Genomic DNA, 12,630 nt, shown 5'->3' on the forward strand with positions numbered 1-12,630 from the left:
GCCAGAGCATAAGCTTCGAGCATGCCAGAATTTTACAACAGATGACACCTGTGCTCAAAAATGAGGTGTAGTAGAACTGTAGATCGGGTGGTGCCAGAGCTTAAGATCACAAGGTTTGAAAACCTGAAATGAAGAAATGTCAAATCTCAAGATTCTCTGGAGTCCATTTTGCATTGGACTAACCATGAGGTTAATAGGTGTTAAAGCCAAATTTTGCTTAGTGTCAGAGTGTGAGTCTGTGATTAAATTGAGCAAGTGTATGAGATCACAGAGCGGGTCTGTTAGTTCTGAACTAAAAGTGCCAGAGTGTTATAGCCAAAAGCAAATGCCACTGGGCCCGATTCACAGAACTAACTTAAGACAAAATCCTAAACTTACTACCATTTTGTTATTCACAGAAGTTAGGAGTCCTAACTTTAGGACTCCTAAATGCCTTCTGTGAATAGCGAAAGTCTTAAAGTTAGGATTTTTCTCAGTTTAAGAGTAGTAAAGTTAGGACTCCTAACTTTAGGACACCTAAATGCCTTCTGTGAATACCGAAAGTCTTAAAGTTAGGATTTTTCTCAGTTTAGGAGTACTAAAGTTAAGAGTCCTAACTTTACTACACCTAAACTGAGAAAAATCCTAATTTGAAGACTTTCGGTGTTCACAGAAGGCAGTTAGGAGTCCTAAAATTAGGACTTCTAACTTCTGTGAATACCAAAATGAGTAAGTGCCTTCTGTGAATACCAAAATGGTAGTAAGTTTAGGATTTTGTCTTAAGTTAGTTCTGTGAATCGGGCCCCAGGAGTTTACATCTGTCATATGGGCCACTTTGGTTTTAAAGATCATTGAGTACAGTGTGTGTTCTAGCCAGTAGTCATAGGCCACCAAAGTCTTTGGGAGTAGGTGTTTAACAGCAGGTAGGAGCGTCAACCTGGGGGTACTGTAATCTGAAACGTAAGGTTACAGTATCTTTGTAAATATAGGTATTAATACTCTGACACTTTCTCCCATTTCTCTCCACAGAACAAGTTGCCATAATTTTGAAGCATAGAACTAATTCTGCCATTGCCGCATTTGTGTTCTCTGGGCATAGCTAAGGCATTTCTTTCTCGGTCCATCCTGCTTTCTGAAGGAGCAGGCGCCCACAACACATGTCTTGTCATGTTATAAACCCCACAGTTAATGCCATGGAGATCGAGGATGCACTTCTTTCTACACCAATCAATCCCAACAATTTCCCTGCAAAGTTGTGGCGCCTGGTGAACAGCCCTCGATACCAGTCTATCCGATGGGACTCACGCGGGGAAGGTGTCATCATCGATCAGCAGCTTTTTGAATCTGAGCTTCTCTGCCCCTCCAAGCCACTAGACGAGGCCACAGAGCTGTTTAAGACCACCAACTTCACCAGCTTTATCCGCCAGCTAAACCTTTATGGGTTCAGGAAGGTTGTGCTGGGGGTTGGAAGCAATCCAGGTCAGCTCCACCCTGGTGGAGATCTGGGAGCAGGCGATGGGCACCTACACCACTTCCATAATGTCCATTTTAGGAAGGATCACCCTGATATGCTGGTCAACCTGAAGAGGCTGACAAGTGCCAACAAAGCCAAGCTTGCTGCAGGCCTGGAGGTGAACTCGAGACCCCCAAATCGCTTTCAGAGACTACTAACCAACTCCCTGGATTCCATGGGCAAAGGTGATAAACATGGTAAGGCCTGCCAAAGTTTGCTTACAGAAGCAATAATCCAAAGATTTCTATATCTCTAATTTTGTAGGATTTCAGTCTGTTTACAATGCTAGCTGGGCATCTCTGCCAGTATAATTAAAAATGTAAATCTATCCCCGTTTCCTAGCAATACACCCCACTGTTTTGTAAACAGCCTATCTCTCGCCGTGTTAAAGCCACACATTTGTTTCTACATTGTTTTTAATCCTTTTCAGTACATACACATGTAACCGACTGGGTCTCGGATTCCTTGTGCTGTTTAAAACACTAGTGATTTAAACCATGTTGAAATAGTTCCCAACTATAAATAAATAAATGCATTTAAAAAAGAAAAGACACCGGTTCATTTGAGCCCTTCACTCTAAATATATATTATAGCTATATATTTCAGGTTTAGGGGAAAACATGTCTTTTTCACTGTTTGATAAGAGTCAGTTTTCCATTTCTATTTATGCTCTCCTGCTATTTATTATGCTGTATTTTGGGAGAAGTAGGCCAAAAATAGTATAAAAATGAAAATAATAAAAAATAATTCCGCTGTTGTATTCTAAATTTGATTAGAACTTCTATAAGTAATTTAACAGTATTTTGATTCTGCTGGTAGTCGATCCTAGCCAGTCATCAATTCATCATTCAAATGGCACATGCTAGTCATTGATCAGCACATTTACCGCCTCAGTGGCTTCACAATTAAATTCTTTAGCTGTAAAGGTCTGATTCAATGAAAATTGTCATAAATTAAAAGCACGTTTTAAAGAAATTATAGAAAAATATATAAACAGACAAACTGCTGTGATAGTATATTATCATTTACATCAGCAAATCATTCTTTATGATTTCACTTTAATGGAAGCCAGTTGTCACCTCAGTGGTAAACTTTGTCTTTGTTGTGGTTTGCTGAACCGTATATACTCTGTAAATAATGAGACAGTGTCCCAAATCCTGCTTGCATTTGAAAGAGCACCAACCCACCCCGTTCATTCAACAATAGTTTATCCTCCTACTTCAAGGGAGATATTTTAATAGTTATCCCTAATGTTGTTACTTACTGGGTCATAAATATAAATGAAGCTCTTCATCCTTATTCAGTTCATATGGTTGTCTTGTTCGTAGCCATATGATGTATTTGGATTCCAATTGCTTCAATCTGAGCATGCAATTTCCTCCTCTTTCATTCCTTTGTACCATATTGATGGCATAATATTTAATCATTTTGCAACTGTCTTCATGTTCATTCATGTAACGTTTCTATGTCATATGTGGGTGCGTATTTGTTCTGCACTGCTCTTATATGTTATAAGATCCTTTTTTTAAAATTTTGTTATTGAGTTTTTATCCCCATTTTCTCCCAGGCACATAAGGAAGCATACAAATTATTCAGCATGATTATTGTACAATCCAAACATAGAATAAAAACAGTAAACAATAGCATATAACAAATTATTATATCTCTAATAGCCCTCCCTGACTGACCAACATTAAACCCCTGAATTTCCGTTGTTTTCGTTCCCCCATAAACCTTTAAGAAATCCATTCCAAGATAGGAGACCAGATTTGAGCCCCCAATCTTCTCTTCCTTCTCCCTTTATTAGTTTTATAAATTTCCGATTCAAAATTATACATAGCCAACAGTCTAGCTCTCCAATTCAAAAAAGTGGGAGGATCGGGACTGATCCATTCATTAGTGATAAACGCACAAGCCACTGCCATCATAATAAACAAAAGTGCGGTTGAAGCATCATTTCTTACATTACACAGTGAATCCGAGCATTCCCCGATGATCACTAAGTCTCCCGTAATCACTATGGGGGTTCCAAATATGATACTTAAAAATCTGTTTAGTTCTTCAAAGAAATCCCCCAATCTTGAGCAAGCGAAAAATATATGGACTGAATCAACCGCAAATAGTCCACAACGGTTACACTTAACCCCTACTGTTCCACCCCACCGAGAAATCTTTCTAGGCGAGTAATGTAAATCGTACAAGGCCATATAATGCTGACTGTGTGATCTTCCTGTCATCAAAACACTATTAGCGAGCTTCAGCAATTTACTTATCTTAAGTTCCTCCACACCAAAATTACGTTCCAATATCATTTTACGTTCCTCCAAATCATCTGGGAGGACTTCAACCAACTGTAGATAATACTGACCAATCCGTATCTTTATCTTCATTTTCTCAATTAGCATGATTTTCCCAAATTGTTTGCCCATATTTACACCAAATTTCCCCATAAAGCTCTGAATCTGCAAATATTTGAAAAAATCTGGCTTATATAACCCAAACTTCTCTCTAAGATCTGAAAAGCCTAACAAATCCCCTTGGTCGAACAAATCGCCTAAACAACATATACCTTTTAGGCCCCATTTAAATGCAACATGATCCCGGAAGATTATCGGCAGTAGCACAGAGGCCTTAAAAGGAGTATAAAAGTTTAATTTTGGAATATGATATAGCCGTTTAATTTGTAGCCATACTCTATAGGCTGACTTCAAAATCTTAAACCTTGTTTTTTTATAATAGCTCGGTTCTACGATAGTTACTAGACAGCCATTGGCTTCACTTCCCAGCCCAAATTCGTAAATTGATGGCCTATGACTTGGAGGGATCAGAGCTTTACTCCCCACAACCAACGGCCCCATGATCTTCATCATGGCAGCCCAAAAATACATTTTAAAGTGTGGAATACCCCAGCCCCCCCGATATCTTGGGAGAACCATTTTCTTATACGCCCTTTTTGTTCTTCGGTACCCCCACAAAAATCTAGAACACAACTTCTCCAATTTTAAAAAACATGAATTAGGGAACTCTAAAGGAATTGTTCTAAATATATATAAGAATTTAGGGAGAACCAACATTTTTAAAACATTGCATCTACCATGGAGGGATAGATGGAGATGATCCAAACGTTCCAAGGTAGCATTTACCTACTCAATAACTGGAAGAATATTCAGAACAGGGATCTTATCCACACTAGGGGTAATTATTATTCCCAAATATGTTGCCTCAGGTATTACTACCACATCCGCCGGGGGATCCTTTCCGGAGTAAAGTATCTGAGTTTTTTCTATATTAAGTTTATGCCCCGAAAAGTGACCAAACTGTGCCGTTAATAATTTTATTACAGGAAGATCTGTTGCAATATCACTAGATACTACGATTATATCATCGGTATTGGCAAGTGCTCTATACTCTACACCCCTGAGGCTGATTGGTTTGATACCAGTATGACAATTTAACTTATTCAAAAATAAATCAATATATAAAGCAAATAAAAGGGGGGAGCACGTGCACCCCTGCCTTGTGCCTCTACTAATATTAAATACATCAGATTCTAGCCCTGATATCCGTATAGTAGCCACCGGACATATATATAAAGTCTTAACGGCTTGTATGAACTCCACACAGAAACCCTTCCAATGCATGACCTCCCACATATATTGCCAGGAGACCCTGGCGAACGCCTTTTCGGCGTCCAACAGGATCACCACCAGCGCCGAGTCGGTTGCCTGAGCCCAATCCAGAAGAGCAATAACCCTTCTTACATGGTCAGCAGTATCCCTCCCTGGGATAAACCCATGCTGAACATCGGAAACACGGGGAGTGATAACTGCCCCTAATCGTAAAGCAATAATTTTAGAGAAAATCTTGCTGTCCGAATTGATCAACGAGATCGGCCTGTACGAGGATGGAGAGAGCTCGGGCTTACTCTTTTTTTAAAAAACAACAATCGTGGTTTTTCGCCATGAGTCCGGTGCTATACCACGTTGGGCATCAAGAAGCAATATCATAAGCTCTGGTTTTAATACCCGACGAAAAGTTCTGTAAAGTTCCAACGGAATACCGTCAGGGCCAACTGCTTTGCCCGTAGCTAGTGATAATATTGCTATCTCCACCTCTTCCCAGGTTACATCTGCTACCAACACCGCATTTTGGTCTTGTGAAACTTTATTGGTTTCACTATTGCCACTAAATTCTTTCATTTGTCCTCCTACATTAGTTATTACATCCTCTGTATAAAGACCAGTATAAAATCTGAATCCTGTATCCTATCATGATGGTCCTGTATCCTACATATTCGATTCGAAATCTCCCTTTGCTTCAATATAAGATCCTTTTTTTTATGAACATATGGTACTGCCAATGTACTTTAGTCCCCATTTGCACTCAGGGACATAAGCAAAATATTGTGGCTCATAATTTAGCCTTTTGTCAATTGGCACAGATTGCCTATCTTTGTCTAGGAATGTTTTAACATTTTTAACAATTTTGCATGTTTTACATCATTTACATTTGGTGAAATCCATCGATGTCTTCTCTAGCCAAGTGGGATCTTTCTTGATCTTGAGGTTCCTCCTCACGAAGTCCTTTAGCGGCATAGCCCTTTGAAATGTAATATTAGGCTCCCTGCCTACTCTTGGTCTAATATCCGGATCTTTCTGTATCAGGTGGCAATATTTTTGAAAGCTTTGTCTGATAGTATTAGGTTGGCGTCATATTTTTCCATAAGCCTGATTTAATTAATTTCATACTTTGGCCCTTAGAGTGCGTAGTTTTCTTTGGATTGAATCAATGTTACACAGGTTTGGCCACCCTTACACCAGCACCCACTACTGAGCACCCTTGATCATTTTTTACCAGCATTGAAAAAGTGTGTGTGTGTGTTTCCCCATTCCTTAGGACATTGCTATGCAAGTAAAGGTGGCAAGAAGTGGGCATACCAAGGAAATGGCTTCGGGTCTGCAACCAACAAATACTTTTTTTCTGGTTGTAAAAGACTCAAAGTTTTTGTAAATGTTTATAATGAGGTCTGGGCATTTGTCTAACCCTGCTGTATAACTAAAGACATCATGTCTGTAACGACCTTGCCTAGCAAAATGTGTCATGATGTTTCACACGTCACCAAGAATAAGTTTCCCAGAGTTGGAATTATGGGTATACAAACAGATGAGGACTCCCTGAACTTGCATTTTCTAGATTGCTTCTCAATGTTTTTCAAACTCCATAAATCAAAGGTTGTTATTTATATAATTATGTATTCTTATAATTAATTAGTGTTTCCTCTCTCATGCAATATTCCTAGTTTGAACTGGTTTTTAGAGACTACTTTAAACTTTTCAAAGGGTTTGCGCATGCTGTACAGAGAGGGACAATTTAGTGTTATTGATATTTTCATCTCAGCCATTTGTCCATTGAGTTGTTCATCATCTTCATCAATCGGATGATTTTAACTGTGATTCAGGACATATGGAGATTTGCTAATACTGTTATAAATTCCTTTTGGAGTGGACTTTGATTATCTGACTGCTGCTATTACACAACATACCAGATTGTGTCCAGTTGAAACTATTCTTTATAAAGGTTTACTCTTTTTAGTACACACACAATCAAGTGTATTTACACTTGGACTCCTGTATGTCATGCTGGTATATATTTGAATTGAGAACTACTTGTATATGGAAAACCAGTTTAGTCTGTACGTCCTGCTTGTGTGGCTTTTAGGTTGCTTTCCATTCTCTTGTATGTTGTGCTCATATAAACATTCAAATATTACAATGCTAATTAAAACTGCTATTTATTTTCAATTATCTACCTGTCTAGCAGGTTATCCAGCTATCTTTCTACCTAGCTAGGGAACATTATTTAGCTATCTATGCAACCCTCCCTATCTGTCCCTCTTTCCATGTTTCTCTATTTGTCTATCTTTTAAACCTTATCTATCCATTTGTAAAAGGGATTTACAAAAATATTACAAAAAAGCATTAGCAAAGGCAAGAGGCTGACATCCAACACCAAACCAATAGTTTTTTCCATTGTTTTTAGCTAAGACATTTTGATTTTACTAAAATTATGCATATAATAAAGCTATAGACTAGGTTTTCAGCCAGACTTCATCCATTAGTCTGTTTTAGTGTTATTCACATTTTTATTTCACTCACTCTAGCATGCATCCTTGGGGAAGGTTAGTCCACTTCAGCAATTGGCCGCTCTCACTGTGAGTTATGGCATCCTGCCATTTCACTAGGTGTACATCCACACTCAAAGTAGTTTCTTCCAGTACTAGGCACTACTTGTTTGCTTTTTTAGACCAAAAAGATATTTTCTCCTTTACCCAATGTTTTTTGTTTTTACATTTATAAGGCCTCAATATTTCTCCTAACAAAGTTTTGCAAATCCATGAGGGAAGAAAATAAGAATTGCCGCATCCCAAAGGTTGGAGTCCAACACCAGACCGTTTGTCTTTGTCTTTGCCATTGCTTGTTCTTGGTTTTGCTGAGTTTGCAAACTATTTGCAAACAACATGAATGACGACTGTGTATTGTAAATAGGGGCTTCTCAGAAATGTCTAAATGCATGAAATTGACTTTCTGTTCCTCTTGGCTTTGTGCAGTCACCCACTTGGTGGCCCTCTTCCCCAAGCCTGAAGGACAAGGATAGAATAATTCACATGCCAGATACTTTTCTGTGTAGACCAATAAACCCTGCGTAGAGTCAGTCACATGCAAGGCATGTCTCTAATAGGAGAGAGGGGCTGGGCCAGAATTAGCCAGGAGCTAGGCCACGCATGTGACAAGCATTAGGGTGGTCAGTGCACTTCTGAAAGGCCACTAGGGCTGGGCAGCACCGGTCATCTGTTAGGCCCACCTTTAAATGGTCACTAGGGCTGGGGCACAGCCTATCACGTGTCAGGCTTCATTTCAAAGACCGGTAGGGCTGAGCACAGCCTGTCAGACATCGGGTATTCATGATAGGCTGGTAAGGCTGAGGAAGATTCTCAGCTCTCACAGGCCTACAGGTCAAGTCCAAGTCAGTTGTATGTGATGTCCACTGATGGGCCGAGTCGCAGGGCTGTGCCACAGTGGATCACATGCAAGATGCACCTCTGGAAGGTGTAGAGGGTTGTTTGCTGCCAGTAAAATGTCAGGGGAACTCACCTGTGAAAGATCAGTAGAGCTGTGGTAGACTCAGACCTGTGCCCAGTACCCCTTCCAGCAAGCTAGTAGGTCTCGTTCAATGTTAGTCACATGCCTGGCAGGCAGATAGGGCTGAGGTAGAGTTAGTCACATACCAGGCACACCTCTGAGAGATTAGTTGGCTGGGAAAGAGTCAGTCACATGTCAGGAGTACATTGTAATTTTGGAAGGCCAGTATAGCAAACTGTAAGTCGCTTGATGTTCCCAAGAGCCTTTCCATCTCTGCTGTCACAATAGATTTGTTTTGATAGTGTAGGCATATGCATGGGCAGAGCAAGACAAGACAATTCAAAGCATCCAGACACACAAAACAACACATATAGGCACCCATGCACTCAGGAAATGCTCGTACAGACACCCATGTTTATTGTGTGTGTGTGGGTGTAAGACACATGATTTGCTTATGTCCATCTTGTACTCCCTTTTCATTCTGTGTTAGAGCAAGGTGTTTGCTGCTGCTTATGTAATACATGTTTGTGTGTGTGTGTGATGTGTTGTGCCTGGTGTGTGTGGGAAGCTTGTACTGCAGATGAAATTGTATCTATGTCGCTATCTGTGTGTGAGGAATGGGTAAGAATATGAAATGCTGCTGATGTGATATGTCTGTTTTGTGTGCGCAAATCGTGTTTGCACCTTTGTGTTCTCTAAGATTTCCATTTCACCCTGAACTCACCCCACCCCTTTTAGCTCTACACTCCTACGCCTTTCAATATTGCTAATAGGTTTGGCTTCTGAACAGGGAAAAAATACTCAGAAAAAGTCACTAACATACAAGTACAATATGGACAGCAGTAAAGTAAGCTTCTCTAAAGCAAAAACAGGAACAGGACTTGTGGAAGAATCCTATGCGTTCTCACTCAAAGAACATATGCAACAGCTTTGTAAGATTAGCCATGTGTGGGAAACAAGCATCAAGGACTCCTGTTCATGTGCTACCTCATCTGAGTATTACAAGCAATTGCAAATATTTAGTAACACGTTGTGCTTCTTTGATACTAATGTAAACATGCATTGATCTATGTGTATGCTGCCCCCTCTTCATTAATACCGCTGTGTGCAAGTCTTCATATACAGATGAAAAGTCAAACCTATTGGCTTCATCAGTGCTTGTTTCTATGGTATAAACAACTTTCACAGATGCATTCTAAGAGGTCAACATTTTGTGAAACATGCTGGGAAATCCTCTTTGGCATTACCAGTGCCCCACATTTCCTGGTCCCTGAGCTCAACATTCACTGAAATAATTGGATTTGTTTTAAGTACAAACATAGAAATATTTTTTTCTTATTAAAAACCAATGTAATGATAAACATCTAGATAACACTTAGGGCATGATTTATATTCATGCAGACAGTCCAATGTTCCACCAGGGCGGTGAAGTAAAGTACTTTGTCGCACTGATGGGGGGAACGCCTCTCGATTTATAAATGACTGAAAAGCAAGCAGTCATTTACAAATCTTTGCCAGGAAGCTACTGCTGGCCCCAGAGGGGGGGTGTCTGGCTCCACTCCCCAGTTGAATCCCCACCCCACAAAAATATGTTACCGCTGTGATTCAATTCAATTCAATATGTTTATTAAGAATTTGGATCTCTAATGAGGTCCACTTAAGACGTGCATAGATAGTCATATTAAAAATACCAGCAATAATTAAAGAAAACACTTCATTAAAACCATTATATCTGCGTCGCTACATCGATTTGTACAGGCTTAGATCATCAAGAGACATCAAAGATTTCCAAAATCAACTGTGGGGGATTCTTTAGGCAGCAATGAGGCCCTCCAGTAAAGTAATACGGAGACTGACACAGTATAGAATTATAAAAAGTGTGCAATTTGATAAAATAACATAAGGAAGCAATTTCATCTAACGGCAAATTATTCAATAAAGTGCATCATATAGCAGCAACAACGGCAAATTATTAACTAAAGTGCATCATGTAGCGGCAACAGCATAGCAGCAATCGTAAAGTTACATCCTATACTGAGACGGAAAAGGATCAAATCCTGTTTGTTAGAAAAACCCCACTCCCACACCGGAAAGGGTGGTGGTAACGGGGTCTTTCCAGACATACACAGTGGTAGCTTGGCTCGAGTGGTCAGGGGTCAGGCACCGTGTTAAGCATACGCAATACCCATACAATAACCATGCGTGCATCCGTTCCAAAAACGACACTACACCTTAAAAATTATACTGAAAATATCTCTGTGTTTATCTTCTTTTCTCTTAGTTGCTGATTAAATAAATAATAATACAATCACAGAACACAAGGCTTTTCCTTACAAAGTGCAGGTCAAATAAATAATAACACTTTACAGGTGCAATAAATAGGTTCAGGTCAAATAAATACTGTGAGGGAATAAATACTGTGCAGGAATAAGTTAGCTCAGGACAATAAATACATTACAGGAATAATTTAGATAAATACAATAAATACAGTACCCTCAATAAATAATATCAGCCAACAATGACATTTGTAAAATCAGATCACATTTTAAATACTATGGGCTGATTTGACCCAATCCCAGCTTGTGGTTAGGTGGATGGCCTGAGGGTGTCTCACCTAGCTTGGGTAAGGCTGAGGCTAAAACTGAGGTAGATCAAGGGTAATCTAGGAATCTGGCTCTCCCAAACTACACAACCCCTCACACAGGTCACTGTATCAGTCTCAGTCCACCCCTGGCACAATCAAGCTGGTTCCAGCACCCTAGGTTAGTCTCTCAGGGCTCCACAGGGCCTTAGGCGCCCTCTATTCCACTTACTGCCCTTTTTATGAAGCTCCGACGCCGCTGGAGTCGAGTCGACGCCGTGAGGCGGCTCCGGTTCGATGTCGGCGGCCTCGGCGCAATGTCAGTTCTTGACGACGTCGATAGGCGGCTCCGGTTCGATGTCGGCGGCCTCGGCTCGATGTCGATCTCCGATTCGATGACGTCGGGCAGTCTTGGCTCGATGACGACTTCGAGCGGCTCCGGTTCGATGACGTCGGTCGGCCTTGGCTCGATGTCGACCTCCGCCGGCTCCGGAGTGCGACCTCCACTCCCGACCTCCGGCACGATTCTCTTCAGGTTCCGGCGACTCCGGAGTGCGACCTCCACTCCCGACCTCCGGCACGATTCTCTTCAGGTTCCGGCGACTCCGGAGTGCGACCTCCACTCCCGACCTCCGGCACGCTTCACCTCGGTCTCCGGCGACTCCGGAGGGCGGACTTCACTCCCCCGTCGACGCCGCTCACTTGACCTCAGGTGTCTTCCTCCTCGACCTCTGGTACTCTCCACGACCTCCGTCGGCGCCCTCTCTCGACCTCTGGCGGCTCCGGGTACGACGTCTGCTTTCCAGTCAGCGCCGCTTCTCCACCTCGGGCTCCAGGTCTCAGGCTTCTCGACGTCGGACTCCAGGGAAACCAATAAACAGGTCAGATTCTTGCTTTTCTTTACTTCTAAGGCCTGTTCCTGCTGTCCAGGTCCTTAAGATGGTTTTTCTTGCTTTGTCCCACACAGGGCTCCAGGCTGGGCTCAGTCAGTAGGGACTAGTATCAAGGGTGGGTTTATGGACCCCACTCCAGGCACAAGTTTCCACCCCTGCTGCCTCACTCCTTCCTCCTTCAGGTTTCTGCTCCTCTCTCTTCACCAGTCAGGTGCCAACTGCCAGCTCCAACTGTCAACTCTGGCTTAGCTTCCCAATATTCCAAACCGCCTCCAACTGTCACAGGGTTCCAAAATGTTGCAGAAGGTTCTAGTAGGTTCCAGTGGGTTCTGATGATGTCACAGGTGGCCACCATTTTGTGCTCCAGGCCCTCAGACAGAAGTTCCAGGGGTAGATAAAATGGCTCCCTGAATCTGCATCAATACGAAAAAGTCTGGTGGTTCCCAAAAAGGAAAAATACTAACAGGGTTTGAGGCAAAAGTGGGACAAAATAAATAATGATGAGGAGGGACCACCCAAAGGGCC

General features: G+C 41.5%; 1 protein-coding gene across 1 annotated transcript in view; it reads left to right on the top strand.

Annotated features, from left to right (window-relative positions):
• Positions 1 to 1,136: 1,136 nt before the first annotated feature.
• Positions 1,137 to 12,630, top strand: part of HSF5 (heat shock transcription factor 5) — a 1,208,320-nt gene continuing 1,196,826 nt past the window's right edge. Inside the window, exon 1 of the mRNA XM_085649733.1 lies at positions 1,137 to 1,689. Coding sequence (XP_085505859.1) covers positions 1,137 to 1,689 — 553 coding nt within the window. The remainder of the gene's footprint in view (positions 1,690 to 12,630) is intronic.

This window comes from Triturus cristatus, chromosome 3_2 (assembly GCF_964204655.1).
Source record: "Triturus cristatus chromosome 3_2, aTriCri1.1, whole genome shotgun sequence".
In the NCBI taxonomy this organism is placed as follows: Eukaryota; Metazoa; Chordata; class Amphibia; order Caudata; family Salamandridae; genus Triturus; species Triturus cristatus.